The following is a 17,580-nucleotide window of genomic DNA, read 5'->3' as shown; positions in this document are numbered from 1 at the left end:
TGTCACGACCAGGGGTACAACTGCCATCAAGTAGGTGGCAACCAGAAATGCTGCTCAGCCTGCGGCAGTGCCCAGGATGACCCCACAGAGCGACCCGACCCTGATGTCAGCAGTGCTGCAGTTGGGAAACCCTGATCTAGTCTGTCTTCACCTTTTTTCTGTTCTCCCAAATGTCTGGCCCCTCAATAAGCCCCAGACACTGGGCCAGGGCCAAGCTGCCCTCTGGATAGAGCATGGTGTCTAATTACTTGCAGCCCTTGTGGGCTCTTGCTGCCATGGGCATTGGAGGCTGGCATGTCAGCACACTGAAAGTCCCTGGCCTGTGTAGAAAGGAGGCTGTCATTCAAATGTGGCATCAAGACCCACTCCAAGAGCCAGAGGTATGAAAGGACAAGTACAGGGCTTGAACAGGGCTGGTTGGTGTGTCTCCTTGGTTTCATTCTCAGTTTGTCTATTTGTCTTCATTTCTGCCCCCACTTGGTTCAGGCCCCGTTTTCACTGGTCTAGACCAGGGTAGCTGCCTCTGCCTGGTCCCTTAGCTGTCACTCTTGCCTCCCAGTCTATCCTCCCTGAAGCAGTCACCAGAGGTCACCCATAAGTACCTGAGTACGGTCCAGTTCCTCCTCCGCCTTCAGCCTCAGTGTGTCCTCTGTCCCCAGTGTACCCCAAACCCCAGGGCTCCCACTTTCCTCAGACTAAGACCCTCTGTTCTCCCCTTGGCTCACACTCCCTGTATGACCTGCCCCTTTCCCCTTCCCATGCCCATACTTCCTCTCTCTCCTCACTCATTCTGTTCTAGCCACTGGGGCCTTCTTGCTGTTCCTCCAACACACCAGCGAAGGTCTGCCTCAGGGCCTTCACATGGGCAGTTCCCTCTCCCAGGACCATTCTTTCCCCACACAGCCAGATGGCTAGCTCCTTTTTACCTTCAGCTCTGCTCAAATGCCATCTTCCCATGGGGCCTCTAAAAATGCAAACTTCCTTGTCCATATTGTGTCCTGAACCACCACCCCCTGCCTGGCATGCTGTTTTTTCTTCCCAAGCCCTGGTCATTGGTTCAGTCATCAATTCTATAAAGCAGAGACTTCCATCTTGGTCATTTATAATGCCCATGTCTAAACAGGACCTAGTGCTCAGCAGGCACTTAAATTCCTGAATAAAATCTCTGTTGTTCCCAAACCCCCAACCCCAGAATTTGTTCATTTAAATGTTCATTCAAATGGACGGACACCAGGTGTCCCAAGTGGAGCCCAGTTTGAGAGATCCAAGGAGGGGTCCTAGGCCATGGGCCATACTCACCCAGCTCAGAGTCGGTCATAGGCAGGTGGTTGTCTACCCATTCCTCCGACTTGCCCAACACTGTGTCCACCCCACTCAGCACCATCTGGCCAACACGGGACCCCATGACGGAGTGTACACTGCTGGTCACCATGGATTTGGTCATATCCACGCCACTCTGCACAGCTCCCCGGGTCACGTCTACTGCTTCTGTCACTCGGGTGGCCACTGTGTCCTTGGCGCTGGACACTGTGTTGGAGACAGCTTCTCGAGCCCCTGACACTTTGGACGACACGAGTTCCTTGGTATCCGCCAGGACCTACAAGTCAGGTTAGCATCAGTACCTCTGCATTCCCTCCAAACCTGGGAGCCTCATCCCTGTACCCCAACCTCCAGAGAGGCCCAAGAGAAGAATTCCAGCTCCCAAGTGATCTCAAAGGGTCAATATTGAATCCAGTATCACAGTCAAGAACACTTGCTCAGGACCACTGGCCTTTGTAGAAAGGAAGCCTCGTTAAAATCCCTGGCTTGATACTTCTTAGCTATGTGGACTCAAGTAAGTCACTCTCCCTCTCTGTGCCTCAACCACCCCAGAGCCATGCTGGAAATACAATAGCCAATTAGCTATGTGATTTAAAATAACTACAACTAAAAAATAATAAAATAAAATAATAATTAAAACTAAATAAAATTTGATTGAAAGCAGAGTCTCAAAGAGATTTGCATATACCCACATTCATAACAGCATTATCCACAACAGTTAAAAGGTAAAAACAGGCCCTGGCCGGTTGGCTCAGTGGTGGAGCGTCGGCCTGGCGTGCAGAAGTCCTGGGTTCGATTCCCGACCAGGGCACACAGGAGAAGCACCCATCTGCTTCTCCACCCCTCCCCTTCTCCTTCCTCTCTGTCTCTCTCTTCCCTTCCCGCAGCAAGGCTCCATTGGAGCAAAGATGGCCCGGGCACTGGGGGTGGCTCCTTGGCCTCTGCCCCAGGCGCTAGAGTGGCTCTGGTCACAACAGAGCGATGCCCCGGAGGGGCAGAGCATCGCCCCCTGGTGGGCGTGCCGGGTGGATCCCGGTCAGGGGCATGCGGGAGTCTGTCTGACTGTCTCTCCCCGTTTCCAGCTTCGGAAAAATACAAAAAAAAAAAAAAAAAGGTAAAAACAGCCCAAAGCAATTCATTGACAGACAAATAAATAAACACAATATGGTCCATTCAGACAATGGAATATTATTCAGCTTTAAAAAGGAAGAACAGGCCCTGGCCGGTTGGCTCAGCGGTAGAGCGTCGGCCTAGCGTGCGGAGGACCCGGGTTCGATTCCCGGCCAGGGCACATAGGAGAAGCGCCCATTTGCTTCTCCACCCCTCCGCCGCGCTTTCCTCTCTGTCTCTCTCTTCCCCTCCCGCAGCCAAGGCTCCATTGGAGCAAAGATGGCCCGGGCGCTGGGGATGGCTCTGTGGCCTCTGCCTCAGGCGCTAGAGTGGCTCTGGTCGCAACATGGCGACGCCCAGGATGGGCAGAGCATCGCCCCCTGGTGGGCAGAGCGTGTCCCTGGTGGGCGTGCCGGGTGGATCCCGGTCGGGCGCATGCGGGAGTCTGTCTGACTGTCTCTCCCTGTTTCCAGCTTCAGGAAAAAAAAAAAAAAAAAAAAAAAGGAAGAACATTTGCTGGATAGCTCTGTTGGTTAAAGCATCACCCTGAAGTTCAGAGGTTGCTGGTTCGATCCCCAGTCAGAGCACATATAAGAGTCAACCATAGGCCCTGGCCGGTTGTCTCAGAGGTAGAGCGTCGGCCTGGCGTGCAGGAGTCCCGGGTTTGATTCCCAGCCAGGGCACACAGGAGAAGCACCCATCTGCTTCTCCACCCCTCCCCCTCTCCTTCCTCTCTGTCTCTCTCTTCCCCTCCCGCAGCTGAGGCTCCATTGGAGCAAAGATGGCCCGGGTGCTGAGGATGGCTCTGTGGCCTCTGCCTCAGGCGCTAGAATGGCTCTAGATGCAACAGAGCGATGCCCCAGAGGGGCAGAGCATCGCCCCCTGGTGGGCATGCCAGGTGGATCCTGGTCAGACACATGCAGGAGTCTGTCTGACTGCCTCCCCATTTCCAGCTTCGGAAAAATGCAAAAAAAAAAAAAAAAAAAAATCAACCATAAAGCACACATAAATAAGTGGAACAACAAATCAATAAATAAAAAATTTAAGAAGTTTTTCCTTTTTTTTTTAAATTTAAGTGAGAAAAAGAGATAGATTCCTGCATGCATCCCAACTGGGACCTACCCGGTGACCCCCATCTGGGGTCAATGCTTGGCCCATTTGGGGCCATGCTTGGCAACCAAGCTATTTTTAGCTCCTGTGGCGGAGGCTCCACAGAGCCATCCTCAGCGCCTAAAGCCAATGTGCTCGAATCAATCAAGCCATGACTGTGGGAGATGGAGAGAAGTGGGGAAGAAGGGGAGAGAGGCAGATGGTTGCTTCTCCTGTGTGCCCTGACCAGGAATCGAACCCGGGACTTCCACACGGCCAACTGAGCCAACCAGCCAGAGCCAAAGCTACATTCTAAAAATTCAGTAGCTTCATATGGCTGGTGATTTCCATACTGGACAGTGCAGAGAAAGGACATGTACCTCAGAGAAAGTTCTCCTGGCCAGTGCTAAGCTAGAATCTTTAAGAGGAAAGGAGAGGCCTCTGAAGAGGTGTGATTAGAATAGAACAGAGACCTGAAAACCTAGTTCATGAAGAAGGAACTGCATGTGCAAAGGTCCTGGGGTAGGATTGTGCCAGGTGTGTTCATTGTCTTTGCTTCACCCACCTCCTCATAATAAGTTCCATCAAAGAAAGTTTTGTTTCCACTACTCTGGCTGGTATATATAGGCACTAATGTTACTGAACACTGAGTAAGAAGACCAATGTGGCTGGTGTGTAGCAAGAGAGGTGGGTGATAAGGGCAGGGAAGCCGTGGGACTAGATCAGGTGGGGCCATATGGGTTGTAGGGAGGGCTTTGGCTTTTCCTCTGGGCAAGGTGGGAGACATGAGGGGGTTCTGAGCAGATCTGGCTAGAGATGGGGACATTTGTCTAGTTGCCCAATGGGGGACAGATTTGGGGTGTGGGGGGCATAAAGAAAAAGGGTCAAGGAACAAGCTGTCAAACTTGTCTATTCTAGTTAAGGAAGATCACAGACTCAATACTCAGGTAGGTCCCTGTCCCCACCAGGCTCCTGATATGGAGATCTGTTACCTTCTCTGTTGGCTGCTGTAGAATGGGCAGGTTCTCCTCCAGCTTATCCAACCCTCTGTGGGCATATTCGCTGGCTGATGTGACTACAGGAGGTGGAACAAGACAGAAATATGATGGTTACTGCACAAGAGCATCCCTCAGGGTCCTGAGGTCAGCTGCTGGTTTGGGAAACAGAGTAGGGCAGACCCCCCCAGAACAGCCAGGAAGGGCGGTTCCATATTTTCCAGGGTTTCACTCACTCTGGGGCTCCAGCTTTGAAAGGATGGGCTGGGCCCCACTGACAGCAGCTGCTGTGAGGGTCTTCACTCCTTTCTCTGCCACATCGCAGACAGTCTTGACATGGGGGTGGCTCTCCTTGGTGGAGGTATAGGCCGCTGATACCATGTTGTAGGTGGAGCTGATGAGGGGCATGTTGGCCACTCGGTCCACGACACTAGGCTACAGAGAGAAGCAGCTACGGTGAGGTGGGCCAGACCGAGGGGGGGGTAGGCTGGGGGCCTAAAACTTCTGGCATTTCGCTCTCTCAGCCAGGGAAATGGCTCAGCTCACCCTTGCTTTGTACAAGCCAGGAACTTCAGGGTTCCACCATGTGCTTCCTTTGTCTTAGCTCTGCAGCTCATTGGTTTGTGTCTTTTATGCCCACTGTATGCCAGGTACTGACAAGAGACAAGAACCCTCTTCTCATAGAGGGTATGGTCTAAAACTGGGCTCTGCAAACTATGACTCACAGGCCAAGCCCAACCTACCACCTCATGTTTTTATTCTTGTCTGTTTTTTTCCTAATAGCTTTATTGAAATCAAGTTCACGCATCATAATTTCACTTTTTTTTATTGATTTTTAAAGAGAGGGAGAGACAGAGAGGGAGAGACGGAGGGTGTAGAGGGGGAGAAAGGAGAGGGTGAGTGAGAGGGAGGGAGGGAGAGTGAGAAAGAGGGGGGAAAAGTGGGAAGCATCTACTCATGGTAGTTGCTTCCTGTATGTGCCTTGACCAGGCAAGCCCAGGAATTTGAACCAGCGACCTCAGCATTCCAGCTCTACACTTTATCCACTGCACCACCACAGGTCAGGCAAATTTCACCATTTTTTAAAGTTCACAATTCAGTGGTTTTTAGTATATTCACAAGGTTGTGCAATTATCACCACTAATTCTAGAACTTTCCTATCACTCCAAAAAGGAACCCTGTACCCATTCTCCCCTCCCTCCAGCCCCTGACAACTACTAATCTACTTTCGAGCTATGAATTTGCCCATTCTGGACATTTCATATAAATAAAATCTATATTCTGTGGCCTTTTGTGTCTCACATCTTTCACTGAGTAGTTTGCAAGGTTCATCCATGTAATCCATGTAGTAGCATATGTGGATGTTTCATTTTTTTAGATTGCAGTAAAATATAGATAACATAAAATTCAGCATTTTAATCATTTTTAAGTGTATAGTTCAGTAGCATTAAGTACATTCACATTGTTGTACAACCACCACCCCCATCCATCTCCAGAACTTTTCATCTTCCTTCACTGAAACTCTGTCCCCATTAAATACTAATCCCTTTCTCCTCCCCCCAGCCCCTGGTACCCACCATCTACTCTCTGTCTCTAGGAATCTGACACCTCTGGGAACCTCATGAGTGGAATCACATAGAAATTGTCCATGTCTGGCTTATTTCACTTCAAGGTTCATCCATATTGTGGTATGTGTATTTTATCCATTTACAGTGGTCCCTCATCTATCGTGGGGGTTAGGTTCCATAACCCCCCGCGATAGGCGAAAATCCACGAAGTAGCGATCTTATATTTATTTTATTATATATTTTTTAAGGTTTTATAAACCCTCCCTACACTCTTATAAACCTTTCCCACACTGTTATTAACCTTTCTCACACTCTTATAAATACTTCCTATGCTCTTAAACACTTTCTACACTCTTAAACCTACATAATTTTAACAACATATAAAATTCTATATGGGGTCCTGGCTGGTTGACTCAGTGGTAGAGCGTCAGCCTGGCATGCAGAAGTCCCAGGTTCGATTCCCGGCCAGGGCACACAGGAGAAGCGCCCATCTGCTTCTCCACCCCTCCGCCTCTCCTTCCTCTCTGTCTCTCTCTTCCTCCAAGGAAGAATTCTGTCTTCCTCCCGCAGCCAAGGCTCCATTGGAGCAAAGTTGGCCCAGGCACTGAGGATGGCTCTATGGCCTCTGCCTCAGGCGCCAGAATGGCTCTGGATGCAACAAAGCAGCACCCCAGATGGGCAGAGCATCGCCCCCTGGTGGGCATGCTGGGTGGATCCCGGTCGGGCGCATGCGGGAGTCTGTCTGACTGCCTCCCCGTTTCCAACTTCAGAAAAATACAAACCAAAAAAAATCTATATGGGTACTCACCAGTGAATATACTACAACTTGCCTGACCAGGCGGTGGCGCAGTGGATAGAGCATCGGACTGGGATGCAGAGGACCCAGGTTTGAGACCCCGAGGTCGCCAGCTTGAGCGCGGGCTCATCTGGCTTGAGCAAAAAAGCTCACCAGCTTGGACCCAAGGTCTCTGGCTTGAGCAAAGGGCTACTTGGTCTGCTGAAGGCCCGCGGTCAAGGCACATATGAGAAAGCAATCAATGAACAACTAAGTTGTCGAACAAAAAACTAATAATTGATGCTTCTCATCTCTCTCCGTTCCTGTCTGCCTGTCCCTATCTATCCTTCTCTCTGACTCTCTCTCTGTCCCTGTAAAAAGAAAACAGAAACGAATATACAACTTGAACGATGTTCTAATTAATATTTTTATATTGTTTTCAATTTTTAGGCTAGAAAATGCTTATTTTACTGTAAAAATAATTAAAATAATAAATAAAATACCTATATATTGAAAAATCCTGCTATACAGTGAAAAACCTGTGATACAAAATTAGATATATAGAATTTAAAAATCCGCGATACAGTGAAACTGCGAAAAGTGAACCACGCCAGGGACAACTATATATGACTAAATAACATTCCACTGCTACTTGGTTTTGTAAATAAAGTTTTATTGGCATACAGAAGCACCCAGTGGTGGTATTCAAATAACTTAACAACTCCTTCTCTGCCCTAATGACTATTTTCCTTTTTTTTTTTTTTTTTTTTGTACTTTTCTGAAGCTGGAAACGGGGAGAGACAGTCAGACAGACTCCCGCATGCCCCCCGACCGGGATCCACCCGGCACGCCCACCAGGAGCGACACTCTGCCCACCAGGGGGCGATGCTCTGCCCCTCCGGGGCGCCGCTTTGCTGCGACCAGAGCCACTCTAGCGCCTGGGGCAGAGGCCAAGGAGCCATCCCCAGCGCCCGGGCCATCTTTGCTCCAATGGAGCCTTGGCTGCGGGAGAGGAAGAGAGAGACAGAGAGGAAGGAGGGGGTGGGAGGTGAAGAAGCAAATGGGCACCTCTCCTATGTGCCCTGGCCAGGAATCGAACCCGGGTCCTCTGCACGCCAGGCCGACGCTCTACTGCTGAGCCAACCAGCCAGGGCCCTAATGACTATTTTAAGTATAAAAAAATACATACCAAAAGGTATAGTTGATTATTTCAGGCATTTAATACTTAAATAAAAATAATAAAAGAGGTACACAAAACTAGATTATGTTATTAGAAAGAGTTTCAAAATATTAAATAATACTCATATCTCAGGGGAATTTTGGGCATAACACAAAGCTGAAACAAATGACAGCTTGTCACCCCTGGTTGTTTGGCACTTTTTCTCTTTTTGTTATATGTTTGTTCCCTGAAGTAACAAATGCGAGGGAATTAAAATGTAGTATTTCTTTCTCTGTTGTTGTTTTTTGGGGTTTTTTTGTATTTTTCTGAAGTGAGAGGCGGGGGGGGCGGCAGACAGACAGACTCCCACATGCATCCAACTGGGATCCACCCAGCATGCCTACCAGGGCAACACCCCAATGCTCTGCCCATCTGGGGTGTTGCTCCACTGCAATCAGAGCTATTCTAGCACCTGAGGTGGAGGCCATGGAGCCAACCTCAGTGCCTGGGCCACTTTGCTCCAATGAAGCCTTGGCTGCGGGAGAGGAAGAGAGAGAGAGAGAGAGAAAGAGGGATGGGCGCTTCTCCTGGCCAGGAATGGAACTCAAGACCTCCACACGTCGGGCCGACACTCTACCGCTGAACCAACCAGCCAGAGCAGTATTTCTTCAAAAGTATAATGAATTTTATGAAAATAAATATTACAAGTATGGTTCCATCAAATTTTTTTACCTATGGGTGGAATGAACATTACTACAGGCGCTTAGAATTTGCTGTTGCACAGATTAATATTAAAAAAAGAGGAAGGTGGCCCTGGCCAGTTAACTCAGTGGTAGAGCGTCAGCCTGGTGTGCAGGAGTCCCGGGATCGATTCCCGGCCAGGGCACACAGGAGAACCGCCCATCTGCTTCTCCATCCCTTCCCCTCTCCTTCCTCTCTGTCTCTCTCTTCCCTGCAGCCAAGGCTCCATTGGAGCAAGGTTAGCCCAGGCGCTGAGGATGGCTCTGTGGCCTCTGCCTCAAGCACTGGAATGGCTCTGATTGTGGCAAAACAACGCCCCAGATGGGCAGAGCATCACACCCTAGTGGGCATGCCAGGTGAATCCCAGTCGGGCACATGAGGGAGTCTGTCTGCCTCCCCGTTTCCAACTTCAGAAAAAAAATAATAAATAAATAAAATTAAGAAAGAGGAAGGAATTTAAATTTGTGATTTCCACATTGGGTGGCTGCCCAGGCACCCACCTTAGAGAACCCTGATTACAAGGGCCATTTTAACAACCAGTTCCCAAATTCAACAAAAAATTAGGTATCAGTTCTGCCAAACCAGTGCCAACTGGTGAAATCCCACTACTGGCCATACCAAAATAGGTCAATCCAGAGTCAGAAAGCAGAGTGGTAGCTATTAAGGGCTGGGGAAAGAAGGAAATGGGAGTGACTATTAATGAAGATGGGATTTCCATTTGGGGTAATGAAAATGTCCTGGAATTGTATAGTGGGGATATTTGCACATTATTAACGTACTTAATGCCACTTCATTGTATAACCTTTAAAATAGTTAAAATAGCATACATATAAATATTTTAATGTTTATTTTATTGGTTTTAGAGAGCAACAGAGAGACATGGAACATTGACCAGGGATCAAACCAGCAACTTCTGTGTTTTGGAATGATGCTCTAACCACCTGAGCTGTCTGGCAGAGCGTATATTTTTATATTAGGTGTATTTTACCACAATTTAAAAAAAAGAATGAAGTGGCCATGGCCAGTTTGCTCAGTGGATAGAGCATCAGCCTGGCATGTGGACTTCGCAGGTTCGATATCCGGTCAGGGCACACATAAGCGACCATCTGCTTCTTTTCCCTCCCTTTCCCCTTTCTCTCCCTCTTCCCCACTCACAGCCAGTGGCTCAGTTGGTCTGACTGTTGGCTCCAGGTGCTAAGGATAGCTCAGTTGATTTGAGCTTTGGCCCTAGATGGGGGTTGCCAGGTGGATCCTGGTTGGGGCGCATGGGGGAGTCTGTCTCTCTAGCTCCCCTACTCTCACTTAAAAAAAATAAAAAGGCAAAGATGGCCCGGGCGCTGGGGATGGCTCCTTGGCCTCTGCCCCAGGCACTAGAGTGGCTCTGGTCGCGGCAGAGCGACGCCCCGGAGGGGCAGAGCATCGCCCCTGGTGGGCGTGCCGGGTGGATCTCGGTCGGGCGCATGCGGGAGTCTGTCTGACTGTCTCTCCCGGTTTCCAGCTTCGGAAAAATACAAAAAAAAAAAAAAAAAAGGAATGAAGCACTGACACACACTATATGGGTGAGCCTCTAAAACAGGGGTCTCAAACTCAACTCAACATGTGGGCCGCAGAGCAAGATCACAGCCATTCGGTGGGCCGCACTAGGTCTACAAAAGGCAACCGTTACGCAACACTTTTCTCACTGCAGTTGAAAACAAAAAAAAATCAGTACAACAAGCACAATCGTACATGCAGTTTACTCAGTGTCACAAAACGACCAGAAACTGTAGTTCGCATCACAACTGCTGTTAACTAAGCTAAGCCCTTAAGAAGGTTTCTGTCCACTCAGCTGAGTGCGTTTGGCAGACACCAGACCCTCGAAGTTAGGCCTGAAGTTGTGTGTAGTCGCAAGTCGCAAAGTTGCTTTCAGATGTTCGTCAGTCAGTCTCGATCACAATGCTGTTTTGTTGATCTTCATTGTAGAGAAGAATTGTTCACAAATGTATGTACTGCCAAACATCGCCAGAATTCTAGCAGCTCTGCAGACTAATATTGGAAACTTTTCTCTCGGAACGGACTTGTAGAAATCTGGAACGCCAACATCAGCGTACTTCTGTTTCAGAATAGTGTCACACTGCAAGTCCAGTAGTTCCATCTGGACTTCTTCTGGAACGCTCTGCACATCAACTGCGAATGGAGTGGCAAAAAGTGCAAAATGCGGTTCCAGAGCCGTGAATTCCTGAAAGGGATGTTCAAAATCATCTCGTAATCTGGTCAACATATCTGCATAGTCTTTCAGGCGTTGTACATCAACAGCACCTAACGACTTTAGAGCAAAGAAATGAGCTATGTTGCCACCTGTCAGCTGGCTTGCCCACAAGGTGAGCTTGCATCTGAACGACTTGATGCGGTGAAACATCACAGTAATCAACTGCTTTGAGCCCTGCAGTTCTGAATTCAGTGCATTGAGGTGTTGTGTGACATCTGTCAGAAAAGCTAGATCCTATAGAAATGTTGGCTCACACAGCCCAGGAACGTCTCGGTCTTTCATTGCCATGAACAATGCTATTCCCTGCCTCAGAGCAAAAAATCTCTGCAGCACTTTGCCACGACTCAACCATCTGACTTCAGTATGATACAGCAACTCTCCGTACTCCGCCTCTAAATCGGCTAGAAATGACACAAACTGCCTGTGGTTGAGACCCCTTGCACGTATGAAGTTTACTGTCTTCACAACAACATCCATGACTTCCTTCAGTTGTATATTTTTGGCACAGAGTGCTTCCTGGTGCAAAATGCAGTGTATGGCTGCAAAAGGTCCACTCAAACTGAGCCGATTCTGTTTGTCCTTCAACAATCCGACAACACCAGCCTTCTGTGAACACATTGCTGGAGCACCATCTGTGGCCACTGAAACGAGTCCACATCTGTCAATACAAGCTTCCAGTTCTTGAAAAATATCCTGAACATTCGTCGTTCCTGTCATCGGTAGCATGTCCAATAACTCTTCAAAGATGTTGAAGTTTGCGTCGACCCCTCGGATGAATACGGCACAATACGGATGAATACGGCACAATACGCGGTATCTGTTACACCAGTGGAATCGTCCAGTGCAATGGAATACGCTTCAAAATTCTTCACAGCTGCAATCAGTTGCTGTTGTACATCATCGGCTGACTCCGTGATCTTGCTGGCAACTGTTTGCAGACAAACTTATACCTTCGAAGAGCATCTTTTTCTCGGGACAAATAATTTCACACGCCTTTATCATACATTTCTTTTACAAACTGGCCTTCAGTGAATGGTCGTGATGCCTTTGCTATCATCTCGCTAACAACAAAGCTTGCCTTCACGGAATCTTCGCTTGCTGTGTTAACACGTTTAAAAAAGTTTCTTTGGTTGGCGAACGATGCCTTCAAGTGACGGACTTTTTCCTCGCAAATTGTGCCAGTCAGTGCAGCAAACTGTTGTCCATGCAGCGTGTCATAATGTCTACGCACGTTGTACTCCTTGGGCAGAGAGATGCACTGCAGACAAATCAGATAGCTGATTTTGTCGACATTATTAAACACGGGGTGGACAGGACCAAAGAAAAATAGACCAGGCCATTTACAGCAACAAACCACACTCAGCTGCAGCAGCTGCTTTCAGGCATAGCTAGCTTTGCTTTGTCTCATTCCAGAGCAAAGCTATAAATAGGCTATCCGCTATCGCCAGGCTTTGGGCGGGGCATCCACGGGAAAGCACCATAGAAGTAAGTAAGACAAATAATACAGTTTATTATCTAGCTAGGATGCTAGAGAAATGAAAAATACAAGTAGGCCCCTAGGCTTACTTAATTTTATCCAATATATTTTGAACTTCGTGGATTAGTCTGCAGGCCGCGAGTTTGAGACGCCTGCTCTAAAACATCCCATTCAGAGAAAGAAGCCAGACACAAAAGGATCTCATAAAGAAACTAGATGGGCCCTGGCCGGTTGGCTCAGCGGTAGAGCGTCGGCCTAGCGTGCGGAGGACCCGGGTTCGATTCCCGGCCAGGGCACATAGGAGAAGCGCCCATTTGCTTCTCCACCCCTCCGCCGCGCTTTCCTCTCTGTCTCTCTCTTCCCCTCCCGCAGCCAAGGCTCCATTGGAGCAAAGATGGCCCGGGCGCTGGGGATGGCTCTGTGGCCTCTGTCCCAGGCGCTAGAGTGGCTCTGGTCACAACATGGCGACGCCCAAGATGGGCAGATTATCGCCCCCTGGTGGGCGTGCCGGGTGGATCCCGGTCGGGCGCATGCGGGAGTCTGTCTGACTGTCTCTCCCCATTTCCAGCTTCAGAAAAAATGAAAAAAAAAAATAATAAATAAATAAATAAATAAATAAAAAAGAAACTAGATGAATGGTTGCCGAGGAGGATGGGGAAATGGGGGGAATGACTGATACTGGGAATGGGGAGGGATGGCTGATACTGGGTATGGGGTCTCTTTTGGGCAAGATGAAAAATGTAGCTTGGTTGGTTAGAGCATGATCCTGATACTGCCAAGGTTGCAGGTTCAATACCCAGTTAGGACACATATAAGAATCAACCAATGAGTGCATAAATAAGTGGAACAAACTGATGTTTCTCTCTCTCTCTCAAATCAATTTTTAAAAAAGATTAAATAAAAAGAAAAAAGAAGAAAAATGTTTTAAAACTGTATGGTGGTGGCGGCTGCATAATTTGATAGTTCATAAAAAATCATTGAATAGCACCTTTCATAAGGGTGAATTTTATGGTATGTAGTTGATACTATAATAGTCTGTTAAAAGGGCCCTTTATATAAATTAGGGGATGGGAAATAGAAACTGACTTCTTAGAAGGACCCTAAGAGAACCCGCAGAGGCAGAGAACATATGTCTGAGGGTGGGGGTGGGGGGAAGAGCCAGGCAGTTTCAAACAGTACCCTTGTTCTCCCAAGAGCCTCTGAGATTCCCAGTCCTCCTGCCTGCATCTGTTAGTAGAACAGTTGTTAGAGGTCTGTCAGCTGGCTCTCCCCCACCCAATCAGAAAGGTATCTCTTAACCCTCATGAACTTCCAGAAGCTTCCTGGCTTCCTTCCATGGTACCATAATGTAGGAAGCCTCACCTCATAGATCCTAGACCTTTCTCACCTGCTGTACAGGTTCTTCCGCTGTCATCTGGGTGTTGGCAGGGGCTTCCATCTCATTGGTAGACATTTCTCAGAAGCACGTTCTGTGGACAGATGGACTAGTCAGATATGGCCTGACCTGCCTGTCCCTCCAGGAGGAAGTCCAGGTTCACACCTGTCTTCCAACAACTCTTCCTCCCAATTCTGAGAGGCCTGCCTCTCAATCATTAACATGCACCTGGAGGCCTGTTCATGAGCAGGTGCTGACTCAGCAGGGCTGAGAGTCTGTATTTCTAACTAGTTCCCTGGTGCTGCTGATGTAGGTGATCCAGGGTTATACCTTGAAGAGCAAGGTCAGGTGACAGCCCTCTGAAGGCTCACCTGCATCAATACTCCAGAGACACCTATGGAGCAAAACCTCTGTGGATGGTAAGTTGCCAGTAGCTAACAAGTTTCAAGAGGCAGCTTCCCTTTGACCCAGAAACCTCAGTATGCAACTGTCCACACTTGTACTCCAAGCGGGCAGCGCTGGGTATTCCTGTATTGGTCACACAAGACACTGCTAACAACTTTTTGCCTGGCAGAAGGGAACTAAAGAAGATACCAGGAGCCCTGGCCAGATAGTGCAATTGGTTATAGAGCATTGACCTAATGTGCCAAGATTGCGGGTTCGATCCCCAATCAGGGCACATACAAGAAAGAACCAATGAATATGTAAGTAGAACAACAGATTGATGTTTTTCTCTCTCTAAAATCAGTTTTAAAACATTTTTAAGTAAATAAAAAATAAAGAAAATACCAGGTTAGCCTAGTGCCTGGCAAAAGAATGGGAATTCACAAATAATTAACATGGACCAAGATACTGTAAAGAGACAAAGGTGTGAACGAGACAACAGTGTTTACTCGCATTTATGCAGAATCTTTAAAGAGACACAGAAAACTGTTAAAGGTGGCCACCTTTCAGGGAGGAAGATTGGGTAGCTGGGATTTCTAACTTTTGAGCCTGGTAGGTAACATTACCTGTTCAAAAAAAAAATTAAGCTTGAAAAAGAAAAGAAACTGTTAGATCACACCTGATCCCGCTGCAAACCAATCACGTCAGACTCAGGTGTAGGAAGGGGTCAGACTCAGGTGTAGGAAGAGTGAGGGAGGCTCCCCAAGTGAATCTAATGCACACATTGGTAGGTGAGATGGTAGCCATACATGTGCTTCATCTTCCCAGCCAGGTGAGATGAGATGGCTAGATCTTCACACTAGATTCCAGGAGTCTCAGCTCTGCCCACGCTGCGCTATGTGTTGCCCAAGGAGCTCCCTCTTCCCTAGCCTCATCCTTTTACTTACAAAATGAGGCTAACTGTAGTGCCTTTAAGGCAGATCCCTCAGGCAATTCTGGAGTGAGCCTGTTGAGAGTTTCCTTTTAGATGAAGGGAGCCCAGATGTGTCTCCACCATCCTGGAATTGTAACTTGATGTTTTGAGAGCACCAGTTCTGGAGTCTAAATGGGGTTCTAATCCCAGCTTTGCATCTCACTAGCAGTAGGAGCTTGGAAAGCCTCCCTCCTTGGAGCCTTACTTGCCATATCTATACCTATTAGGTTAGATAACCATTCCTAGCTCCAAGTCCCTGCAGATTGGAGATGCTGCACATGTGGTACTGAGCCTGGCACATAGTAGTTGCTCAATAAACAGAATCATGTCAGTCACAACACTGGCTGCCATATACAAAGGATGAAGCCCAGTCAGAAATAAGATTCTTGCTTGTTCCAGAGGTTCCTAGTTGTTATAGAAGCTCCTTGCCCAACTGGGAAGTGGGGTGAGGAGAAATACCTGTCCCTGTTGATCGTCACTTTAGTCCTCCTCACCTTCCTCAGAGCCTGAGCTCCAACTGGGCAGCTTCAAAGTCCTCCCTCACATCCCCCTTGAACAGGTTTAGCCAAGGGCGACCACTGCAGATGTCAGCACTCCATTTAAGTCCTTGGGGTCCACAACCTGCCTGCGGCTGGTCCCAGCTACCAAAGCAAGAGCTGGCTGGAACTGAGTGGAGTCCCCCGGCCGTCCAGTGGCAGCCAGGATACGCTAAGGTCCAATTTCCCAAGTTCCCAGAGACCCAGCCAGGTCCAAACCCGGCGCCTCATCTCAGTCCCAAGGACGCAGATTAGAGGAAGGCCTTCCCTCCCCAACCCCCACCTCCGCCCCGCCGTCTTGTGCAATCGGCTAGCTACCTCTACCCCCGGGAAGTGGGCGGGGTTTGCCGCTGTCCTTTGCGAGTCAGAACCTGGGGCAAGGGAGGGCCCCAGACTGCAAAACCATTTGCTGGGGAGGGGGCAGAGCTAGGCAGAAGGCCCATTTCCTGGTGGGAGGGAGGCTCTGAAGTCCCAGGGAAGACGGAATTCCAGTGCAAGACCGGCTGCGGCTCGCCTCCAAACGGCGTTTGCAAAGCAAACACATTTTAAATTTGGTGAGGATGTGGTTTGGGACGGGGGGTTTGTCCCCTCTACACCTGAAAACTGTAACTACAAAGGGGCTCTTTCGCAACTCCCGCCGCCCTAAAGTCCCAGGAATTAAGAGGAGGGCTTTTTCAAGTCTGAGCCTGTTGCAGAAGTTGGATTGGAGGGAGTGGCTGGTGCTCAGCCCGGACTGGAGACCCCTCCTCCAGGCCGCAGAGACTAGCAGAGCCCCCGGGAAGGCCCTCCCCGCCGCTTCCTCCCCTGGCGCGCCCCAGGACTCAGCGGGCCCCGTCCCCCACTTCACCCGAGCACCCTGCCTCTCACCACGGTCAGTGGGACGTCCGGGCGCGGATACCACGACTTTGAGGATAGTTCCAAAACCGTCTAGGGCCGGTCTAGGGCGGGCTTTTCTTATGGTCGGGCGCCCAGGAGTGACGGTACCAAGGACCAATCTGGTTGGGGGCCGCCAGACCACGCCCCCCCGTCCGGCCCAGGACTTGGGAGCCACTAATGAAGTAAGTTCTAGAAGGGCCCGACTACCGGGGGGTGGGCACGCGCGGTCTGCGGGGTTCTGAGTGTTTTGCGGAGACTTCAAACGACGCCAGGTCCAGCCAAGGAGGCACCAGCCACATCTAGCGATCCTGTGAACTTGGTCCTGGAAAATGAGCACTATCTTGCGGTCTTCCGAGCCCTCCTTTCTCCAGGGGCCAAACCGAAGCTGCGAGAACTCATGTGTCAGGGACCACGTCTCCACCGTGAGCCCAAGAGTAACGGAGCCAAATCCGACCCAGCAGTACGAACAGCTTTAACCACAGCGGTGAACAGATATCCAGCGCCTTCTGCCCTCCCTGACTCATATAGCGCCACTAATTCTCCAACATATGTCCCTTTATCCCCATTATACAGATGAGAAAACTGAGTCTCAGAGACCACTCACCTAGGGCAATGCAGAAGGGAACTCCTGGATCTCTGTTAGATCAACCTCTTCCTGCAGTCACCCTCACTTGGATATTCTCCCCTCCCCACCCCCCAAAAAACCCAAACTAACATCTATCCTCTTGGCCTATAAACCAAGGTCTCAAACTCAAATGTCCCCAAGGGCTGGCAGGAAGGAAATAAGGGGTAGCTGCAAGCCCTGCCTAGATAGTGCAGAACATTGCCCCATGGAGGCCCACCCAGGGATTTGTAAATCCATGGAATTCCAGACTGTAGAAGCACTGTCCTGCCTCTTAGAAAACTACTGGACCAAATAAAACCCAGCCAGGGCCCACCAGTTTACCACCTCTG

The 17,580-nt window shown here is 49.1% G+C and overlaps 1 protein-coding gene across 4 annotated transcripts in view; it reads right to left on the bottom strand.

The window, feature by feature from the left end:
- PLIN3 (perilipin 3) overlaps positions 1-16,737 on the bottom strand; it is a 28,291-nt gene extending 11,554 nt beyond the window's left edge. For 2 of the 4 annotated variants that reach the window (XM_066275156.1, XM_066275177.1), the window contains exons 1-5: positions 16,618-16,737; positions 13,870-13,951; positions 4,751-4,949; positions 4,512-4,594; positions 1,300-1,597 (exon numbers count right to left, since the gene is read on the bottom strand). In XM_066275156.1, coding sequence (XP_066131253.1) covers positions 1,300-1,597; positions 4,512-4,594; positions 4,751-4,949; positions 13,870-13,935 — 646 coding nt within the window. In that variant the 5' untranslated portion in view covers positions 13,936-13,951; positions 16,618-16,737. Of the gene's footprint in view, positions 1-1,299; positions 1,598-4,511; positions 4,595-4,750; positions 4,950-13,844; positions 13,952-15,708; positions 15,982-16,617 lie in introns of those variants that run through there. The other 2 variants (XM_066275185.1, XM_066275166.1) reach the window with 2 other exon arrangements.
- Between the last annotated feature and the right edge of the window lie 843 nt (positions 16,738-17,580).

The sequence above is a fragment of the Saccopteryx bilineata genome, chromosome 1 (assembly GCF_036850765.1).
Source record: "Saccopteryx bilineata isolate mSacBil1 chromosome 1, mSacBil1_pri_phased_curated, whole genome shotgun sequence".
In the NCBI taxonomy this organism is placed as follows: Eukaryota; Metazoa; Chordata; class Mammalia; order Chiroptera; family Emballonuridae; genus Saccopteryx; species Saccopteryx bilineata.
This window is presented reverse-complemented; position numbering and strand designations above follow the sequence as displayed.